This window comes from Egretta garzetta, unplaced genomic scaffold, assembly GCF_000687185.1.
Source record: "Egretta garzetta isolate BGI_Z169 unplaced genomic scaffold, ASM68718v1 scaffold16, whole genome shotgun sequence".
NCBI classification, from domain to species: Eukaryota; Metazoa; Chordata; class Aves; order Pelecaniformes; family Ardeidae; genus Egretta; species Egretta garzetta.
The window spans coordinates 3128387-3138221 of NW_009260022.1; the positions used below are offsets into that span (position 1 = coordinate 3128387).

The following is a 9835-nucleotide window of genomic DNA, read 5'->3' on the forward strand; positions in this document are numbered from 1 at the left end:
AATACTTTCTTCTACTACAGAGTAGTAAAAATGTGACAGCCAGGTGCATAATGGTCAATTCAGAAATGCAGTTGCTTACCTCTGCCAGGCTGCAAAGGAAGTAGTAAAAAGAACGTCTACTGCTTCTAGAAAGGCAAGGAAACGTACACACATTGTACGTGTGTGAGCGCTGGGCACAGCAAGCAGTCGTCACGAGGTAACGGTGGCTGTAGTCACAACATGGCTGCCTCTGAAAGTGGGCTGATTTGCAGAAGTATGACCACTCTACAGTTACTGCTCTACAGTGAACATTCTCCTGACTATTCCACTTTTTCCTTCTACATCTCAGTATCTTGTGCCTCCTGACACAAACCCTGTCTGAGTGCAATCGCAGGAAGCCTGGCAACTGGCAGATGGTTTTGAAACATAATAAATAAACCAGGAATGTTTTTCACCACCAGTAACTAATTTGGTTGTCACACTCTGAAAACTTCTTGGTCTTGATTCTTGCTTTTACTTTTCAGCCTAATTTTGCTCTTTTGTACACCGTCTTATTTATAGAACAGGCAGGTTAGATGGTTTGTCTAATTTTGGTTTATTTCTATTAGCAAGGGCAAGTCCCATTCATAATGCCATAATAATAAGTTTTATGAATTATCCAGTTGCTAGGAAGTGCCTATGTCTGACATAAGCATTATTTTCTCCTTATCTTGTGCAAGTCTTCCAGGTATCCCTTCCAAGTTGCACTGAATTGGAGTACAGGTGTTTCAAGAGTCTGGGGGGCTGCCAGACCTAGTCTATCTTTTAAGGATGTGAAGGTGTTCCAGAAGGCTCAAGCCACACTTCTGCACACGCCACATCACAGGGTAGGAGAAAGCAGCTGGAGGTTCTCACCACACAACACCCTCCCCCGACAGTCACCCACAGTTCCTCTGTTCTGGAAGATGGAAACAGAATGGCTGTAATAGCAGTCCTATTCTTAGTAAATCTGCATTTCAGTTTCTTGCTGTCACAGTACAGATAGTTTGATCCCTGTTGCACATTCTGTCGGATGCTGGAGGACAGACATAGTTTCCAGTAGATCCGGTGCCTCCTCTCTCACAGTCAAGAGTATTTCCAACTTCTTCTTTGGACAGTTCTATATCTGGCTAAGCCCCTCTGCTAGTTATTTAGGAGATAATAACGCAATTTTAAGGCAAAACTGTCACAGATTCATGTACTTAAAGAACAGCTTCCAGATAATGGGAGATTTTAAGCACCCTTATCACATCTTCATGGCCCATTGTGACCTGCCTTTTGCAATCCCTAACAAATTGAGGATTAAATTTCTTGACGCCCAATGCCCCATGGCAAGCTGACTCACAGATAAAGAGATTTTTGAAACTAAGTATTCCAGGATCACAAGAAGTTTAATGGTACATTAAGTGTTTGTATAAAAAGTGCTTTTGACTCTATGTCTGACATCACTGTATTCCATATAGATGCTTTCTCAGATATTCTAGCTGTTCACCTTTTGTTGACAGAACCATGGAATTCCATTCAAAGTGAGGAATCTGTAGAACAGAATCATGCAGAGTGTTAACATGGGTATAAGCCACATACCATCTTCCAGCAAAGAAAACGTGCTCTGATACTTGTTCTCCACTTGAAGGTATTTTATCAACTGTCTCCTCCTAAAAGCTAGGCTTATTCTAATTCTGAAATGATTAATTTCTCAATGCCAGGTTCAGTTTGCTTCCAAAAAGCAGCATAGGTGCAGAGACGTAAAGCAGATGCCCACGCAATACAGGCTATGACAACTCCATTACACCATCTCCCACTTTTGAAACCATCAAGAGAAAAATCCCAGGTCGCTATTGTTTGTAATGGTAATGTATCAAGCTGGAATGGTGTATCAGTAGCATAACATGCACTGTCAGGGAAATAGGAGAAAGGATGATTATCCTGTTTAAAAAAAACGAAAATCAAAGCTTAAAGAAGGACTGTAGCTAAAATTAGAGTAGGTGAATAATTACGTATACAAGATAACCTGCGTTCATGAGCCTCCATTACCCAAATGTTTCTGTGCTGGTGGCTGTGAATTATCTCTGGCCCCTAGTCTTCTCTGTCACAGCACTATCACTGCAGCAGACAGCCAGCATCCATATCCCATCTTGCAGCTGCCGTAACTGTCTCTCGTATCACTCCAGGAGGGTATGTTCAATCTTTTTCTAGTGTGGAAATCTTTGGTGAATTGAACTGAAATTCTTGTTTCACTTTTTCTTCTTTACTCAGGCTACGTCGAGATTGCCAGTTTGCCTGCAGTAAAGTAAGGCTGAGACCTTTGGACTTCAGTCTTGCTGCAGCCTCTTTCAGAGAAGGTGCGAATTCTCTGAAGTTCTTACACCATCTTGAGAACAGCTTGTAATTTCCCCCCTAACTACAAAAATTGCTCTCACCCAGTAGGTGCTTTTAACTATTAAAACTGTCTTTAAATCTGCCGCAAGGAAAATGTATCAATCTGCACTATTGATCTAACTCAGAAAGGACATAAAATATGGCTGATTGCTCACCTGAACTACTCGGTACCCCAGCATTTCCAGGTGTCGTTTTTTCACTGCAGGTTCTCCTTTCAGGTGACGTGAATCTTTGCTAAATGCTTTTGAATCAAGAAATTCCAAAGCAATTCTGCAAATAACAAAAATGTGCATTTACTTTCAGGTCCTACCTGAATGGCAAGAAGTGGTATTTCTAGTTCAGTACTGATAGTTGCAGCAAGACTATTACTAGATAAACCTGACAATTCACAGAAGAAGAAAATTAAACAACTCCCTGAAACTAGACAAAGCATTTTCCTCATATTTATCTAGAGATACTTGAACTTCAAATGCTAGAAAAAGTGTTTCCTCCCTGCATCTGTTTTTGCTCAAATGGCAAAAACAGCTAACCAGCATTTTCAAGGCTTATAGTTGAAGAGGTGGGAGGAAAACACTATTCCCGTCTCATAAAACACATTTCAAAAACACCCCATCTGCCCTAATGTACTGGGTCTGACTGGGATGGAGTCACTCTGCTTCAGAGCAGCCTGTACGGTGCTGTGTTTTGGATATGTGACCAAAACAGTATTGATATCACACCAGTATTTTGGCTATTGCTGAAGAGCACTTGCACAGCATCAAGGCCTTGTCTGTTTCTCACTCTGCACCCATGGTGTGCAGGATGGCATTGGCAAGAGGTTGGGAGAGGACACAGCTGGAACCTCAACTGGCCAAAGTGATATTCCACACCATATAACATCAGGGGAGGAATTTTTCCAAAGAAGCCATTGCTCCAGCATTGGTCTGCTGATGGTGAGTGACTGAATTTGCAGCAATTGTTTTCTCTTCCCTTTTTGTTTGGTTGGGTTTTTTTGGTTTTGTTGGTTTTGGTTGTTTTGGGTTTTGTTTTTGGTTTTTTCTTTTTTTTTTTACTTCTTTCTTCTCTTCACTTATTAAACTGTCTTAATTGCAATCCAGGAGGTTTTTTTCCTTGCTTTTGCTCTCCAGATTCTCTCCCCCATCACACTGCAGGGGAGTGACTGAGCAACTAGGTGGGAGCTCAGTTGCTGGCTGGGGTCAACTTCATCAGGCTTTGGAAAAAGGAACAGAAAAATAAATAGCCTAGGGGTTGCAACAACCATTTTGGACATAAGCATCAAAAACCTGGTCTAAATGTGATCTAGACTTGGAAGCTTCGAAGAGCTAATGTGCAAGAATTCAATGTACTAACTTCTGAGCTCCTGGTGGCAGGGCATTTCTCCCTTCATCCCTGATGTCATGTCTCAAGTGTATTCCCTCCACACCATCCATATAGGATAGAGGCTTTTTATTTTCATCCATAATGCACTCAAAATCTGCAAGAAACCACAACAAATCTGTTTACTGACCAATGAAAAGTGAAAAAAAACTGACCTGTGCAGTGTTTACTTCTAGAAAAACTTAAGTGATAACCATAATAATCCAACATTAATTAATCTAATGTAATTTAAAACTTCAGTGATAATCAAAATAATCCAACATTATTTATATTATGCAGATATTTTTAGAAACTATTTCATACAGCAATTTCTTCTTTGCAGTATCTTGTGGCCACATGCCCAAGGGCTTCCTAGTCTTGGTGATAATAGTGATATCAGAGGTCTCCTTAACAACCCTAAGAAGATTAATGTCTCACCTATTTCATAGTAGTATGTTGTGAGAACAGATATTCTTGCATAATGGCTCCCTCCTAAGATCTCTGTCAGCATTCTGTGAACATGTTGTCGCAGTGGATTTATTCGGCTACTGCCTACAAAGACAAAATAAAGAATTCATACATCAAAACTTCCACAGCCGAAGTTTTGAAAATAGCACTTTGTGACACTGCATTTTTGACAGCCAGCCTACTGAGTTAAAGCTTTTCTGCAGATCCCTGGTGTTATTCCATGGTAGTTCAGAGACCATGTGATCATCTTTTGGGTGGAAAGTGGCAGGTGCCTATTAAGCATGAATTTCAAATCCAGACCTTCCCTCCCAGGATTTTTCAGGTTTCACCTGTTGGACTTTGTTTGCTTTTAATCCTGCTTAGACACTTAGTTTTTGCATCTATTACAGGCACACCACACTATCTGTCACTTCTCTGTCTGTGTCACACTGTTTAATACCTTGCTGCATTAAACATCTTCAGTTGCAGCGATAAAGCAGCTGAGTTCGATGGACAGCAAAGCAGATCTCCCCCACGAGAATCAGTGGAGGAGGAGATACTGAGTTTGCAATAGCTGTATTTTCTGAACTGATCGCTATTCTGAAAGATCTCAGCTGCTACACTTGATGACTAGCCTACTTCTCCACTTCTCATCCTTGATGGATCTTGATTCTTCTGAGGAAGATGACAGCAGTGAATTCAAAAGGAGGCAGCAAAAATGTCCACCCTAAAAAACTTAAGTCAATTGTTCAGTCTTGTAAGTGAAGCAGGGATCAAAGTGACCCATCTCCTCCAGCAGACAATCCTAACGATCCTCTTTCTGCCTCTCCATCCTCCATGCATATACACCATTTCTGTGTATTTAAATTTTATTTCTTATGAAGAGATATCCCATCTCTGTTACATTTTCAGGGGAGAACTGCTTTACTATCTGTTGCACTACTAAGCGGTTGCACTTTTCAAGACGACATCCTCAGCAGACAGTGGGGTGCGCCTTTCTGAGCTTCTGTTGTGCGCTAGTGTCAACAGGATGGTTTTAGAAGCATCATCTAGCAGACTGTTGAAAATAGACTATTACTAGTAACATGGGCAGCTTTTCCTCTCCTAAATTACTTACTGTTACGAAAGACACGTTGGCAGTAGTTTTCGTGAAACCAAGGGATGTGAAACTCTGGGCATTCCAGACAGACTGCTCTGTTCAGTTTCATGAGGCACAAGCGGACCCTCTGCTTTAGGGTATCAGGCAGGACTGAGTTAAACAAAATAAAAAGGTGTGAACTGAAATGTGAGAAATCCAACACAGTGAAATAAATGGCTACCTTTGAACTCTTTACTAGAGATGCAAATATCTGTATACTATACAATTTACAAAATTCATGCTGCAGAATCTTAGAAAGGTTCTCAAAACCCCTCAGAAAAAAATTTAAAATAACAGTTTTGCTCAATATTAAGAACAGCAGCAAGACAGAAGAAAGCTGGAATTTAAACTCTCTTCTCTCTTTTAACTTTTAACAAAACGGTTGAATGCAAAATGGCAACAGTACCTTGATAGTGAACAACGTACAGGCAGAGAGGAAGGAAACAGACACTCAGTCTCTTATTTAGAGAGAAGAGACTGGTAGGACCCATTTCTTACAGGCAAGAATTCCACATTATTTCTCGAGCTTTGTGACTATTTCTAGTAATAAATACCACACTCAGGTAATTTTATTTCCAATATAATTGAAGAATTCTTAAATACTGAATGTAATAAGTTGACTATAAAATTTAAATGAGCTTCTTTCATCTGCAATACAAGTCTGTACTTTTAAAAACAAAGCACAAGTTTTTGTTCATTCCTTCCCTTTTAGCACTTGAATGATGACTAGATTATATGGAGGGGTTTTTCCAGAAAACGGAATCGTTTAAAGAGAAATTCTACTTTTTGAGTCATATATAGTTCCACAAATCCATTTAATACCAAACACTACATAATCAAATCCATCAGAGAGCTAGATATCTACCTTCAAGCTGAGCATCCAATTTGCTTAGGAAAGAAACATTAAATATCCTCGTTATCAGAACTGGAGGAAAATATCCAGCCATTGCCAAAACATGACCAAGCAGCACCAAGTGATAAGTTTCAAAAGAACCTTTAAAAAACAAGACAGAAATTCATATTGACACATGACATAAAGTTGAAGGCATTTGTAATGCCCTCCCCCTGACCTCCCAGATCATACAAGCTTCTCTCTTAATGTAGTAAATGAAGACACAGTAAGATTAAGGACTACCTCTGCTAACTGCACCAAGGCGTAAGGTAACTCTTGCCAGGTCTTTGCAGAACACTAGTTAGTCTTAAAAAAAGGCTATTTCAGTAGACAACAAATTTTCACAGTTCAGTGAGGCTGTATCATCAATCAATCAAAAAATAAAAAGTCTCTGCAAATTTCTTCTACAACTTAGCTATTTCTTTGTGATGAAACACAAAATGTATCCTGTCCCCAAATGATTCCTTGGGGAACACCACAACAATTCTATCCAATAACAGTACAACAAATTAATCAGAATTTTCACTTGCTTTTTACTATGCTCAAGATACCTTGCTAGTCCCTTACCAACAGTAATTTTTAAAGGGTGAAATGAAGCTAGAAAACCCAACAGAAGCATACATCAAATCTTTGTTGTGGTTTAACCCCAGTAGGCAGAGTATTAGTACTAACATACAGACACACTTTTTTCTTTGCTTAAAGAAAGAAAAGCCATTCTATTCCCATTTTATTCAGTACAAGTATCCTCCAATGATTATTTATTTGGTGTCAGAATATCTTTGTCTAATGCACTTACTCAATTTAGAAGTAAGATGTTGGATACAACTCTCAAAGAACTCCTCACTGGCAGGAGGGTCATAATTCAGAGCAGAGAAAAGGAAGAGAATAAAATAGATTTCAAAGGGGTGGATCTGGAAAAAAGACATCCTAAATTAAGTCACTGCAAAATATCCTAATATTGCTTTACAATTTAAGACTACATGAGCTATTTTCCAAATTCTAAATATTTTTTTTGTCAGCTTTTCCTAGAGAAAAATATTTTAAAATGCAGAAATCATTAAAATTGCAGCTATGGCTAAAACTTAAAATCTGTTTCATATATTCTGTACACTTAAAACTTCAAGCAGCTTTTAAAAAGGTTCCCATTAAATGCTTTTAAAGAAACTAAACTGTCATAGAATAAAATCAAAGATCTAAATATCAGATTGAGAAAAAAAAAAAAAAAAGACACCAAGAAAACACAGTGATTTTGACAAAAAGACAGTCTATTGGGGAAATCTCCACAAGAATAAGTAATGTAAAATATACACTGTGTGATGTGACTATTTGTGAAGAAGTTAAAAAAAATATTTAAGATGGTCAAATGTAAAGCTGAATGCAAAGGATTACGGTTATCCTAACACTGCCTGAGCAATAAAATAAGAAAGGAAAATTAAAGAGAAGTGCAAAATAATGCACATGGAAGAAAAGCAGCTTTGATTGAACACATAAAAAGATGAGCTCCAAATCAGGTACACTGAAGAAAACTCTTAGAAACGCAGTGTGGACTGTGCTCTGGAACACATTAACTGCTAACCTGTCCTTCTTACTGAGTAACTTGCACAGTAGATAGAAAGAAAAACTGCAATACCTTGCCTATATTTTCAACAGTCACAGAAGCTATTCTATCAAGTAACAAAGGACAACGTTGGCTTGTTTTTATGAGAAAACAAGACAACTGTAATACATTTGCCCATGTTATTTGGTCTGCCAAACATTGACACACGGCCACAGCTTCTTCACTGAGGACTTCTTCAAACCACTCTCCATTCGCATGTGTGAGTTCTTCCAACAGAAGATTTAAGTTGTTGGCTTTTTGAAGCCTCTGAAATCCACAGTCATTTAGTTTTTGCAGAAGCTTTACACATAGCTCAGATCTGTTTTGCCAGTGCAACTGGTCATAATGATTCCATTTGACAAGAGCTGTAGCAATGCAATTCAAATGATGGAGCCTGCACTGAGGCAGAACTGCTGCTGCTTTGTTTATAATGATTTCCTCCACTTGAAAGGAAGGAAGCATGGCCAGAACACGAATTATTGCAGCAGTATCAGCAGGTATGACGCTAGATTTTAAAAAACTGGAAGAGAGACAGAAATAAAAACAGACCATCAGTACTGACAAAACACAAATGTTTAAAAAAACCAAATAAATTACGTGAATGAAAACTCTATTTTAAAAGTCAAAAGCTGCACATCAAATGTAAAATAAGTAGAATATTAATGACATGGTAGAAATGGACAGTTACTGACTACCACTTTTTTCACTGAGATTAACTTCTTCCTTCTAATTTATTCATAACTGAAAAAGGGAAGACAGGGAGCATCTCAGAAAGCTGGTGAGGCTTCAAGAGTTACTGATAAACACAGAAATCCTTTGTAAGGGCAGAAGTCTACGTGTTTCTGGGTCTGGGTAATTTCTGTGACTGCTGTCCTGAGGAGCACCAGGTTTGAGGCGCCTGAGGAACATGAAGGCATCTTCCACAAAAAACACATACAGCCAGGGCACTGCATTCTTACAGAAGCTCAGCAATGGAAGTAACAGTGACAGATCTCTTCTACCACAATTCCAGAAGCGGTTTCCCTTTCTATGTTGCAACTGTACAAGCCTGAGAACTAACTAGACAGTTCCTAATCAAAAGAAGAGTACTTCTGCCTCAAACTTGCACTTGTCCCAACCATGGCATTCTTACTGTTTATTTTTCATTACTTGTTCCTTCAAACATCAAAGATGGCATTAATACCTACCCATCCTATAAAGTACCAATCAAAATTTCCTGTTCAATGTAATTATATTACAGCAGCCAAGGGGTAAGGGGCAAACAAATCTATTTTTAAAAGATATCATACCTATTAGCAGATACTATTGGGTCTATAGTCAAGACAATAGCCACTTCCTATGCTCAGATTTATGTGTTTAATAGAATCAAATACTTTTAACAGTTTGTTACTTCTTCACATTTTAAGGAAACAAAACAATTCATCTTAGCTTGTTATTTAAGACACTAAGTAGACAACTGTGTAATACTTAAGTAGCTACGTTTCCAAGAATACACACTTACCCAAATAGTAACATTTTTAGTTTGGCAAACAGCTCCAGATTGTGGCAACGCAACACCACCAAGTACTGTGTTAACTTTACCAACTGTAATACATGATAGCTATCCAAGTGTTTGTGCAGAATAGAAGCCATTCTGAATACAAAGAGAAAAAGATGACATGGTATTGAGCTAATACAGAAGATACTGAAAAACCCAACATCCCACATGAAGAAGGGGCGTCCCATGGTGTGCAGTACCTAGGCAGAGGGTTACACACAATGCTCTCCTCTTCACCCCGGTTTTGACTGCGTTCCACTAAGACGCAGCAGCTTCTCTCAAATTGCAAAATTGAAGCCCTCATCACAGCAAAACAGCTACCTCACTCTAGTAATTTCTGTTGCAGATTTTACAAGCAGTTAAATTTAGAGTGGACCAAGAATGGGATAAACTAGAACAGCATCACCAGTTTCAGCACTGCTGTACTCACTTATATAACTGGTTGCTACAGCTACGTTGGTTTAAAGCTGCAAGAGGGGGCTTGTTTTGTAG

At 38.8% G+C, this 9835-nt stretch overlaps 1 protein-coding gene across 1 annotated transcript in view; it reads right to left on the bottom strand.

Annotated features, from left to right (window-relative positions):
* The window catches only part of FASTKD1 (FAST kinase domains 1), a 20827-nt gene continuing 10992 nt past the window's right edge, over nt 1-9835 (bottom strand). Inside the window, exons 8-17 of the mRNA XM_009640761.2 lie at nt 9308-9439; nt 7840-8326; nt 7006-7120; nt 6183-6311; nt 5297-5428; nt 4171-4284; nt 3727-3850; nt 2532-2646; nt 1490-1532; nt 1-916 (exon numbers count right to left, since the gene is read on the bottom strand). Coding sequence (XP_009639056.2) covers nt 897-916; nt 1490-1532; nt 2532-2646; nt 3727-3850; nt 4171-4284; nt 5297-5428; nt 6183-6311; nt 7006-7120; nt 7840-8326; nt 9308-9439 — 1411 coding nt within the window. The 3' untranslated portion in view covers nt 1-896. The remainder of the gene's footprint in view (nt 917-1489; nt 1533-2531; nt 2647-3726; nt 3851-4170; nt 4285-5296; nt 5429-6182; nt 6312-7005; nt 7121-7839; nt 8327-9307; nt 9440-9835) is intronic.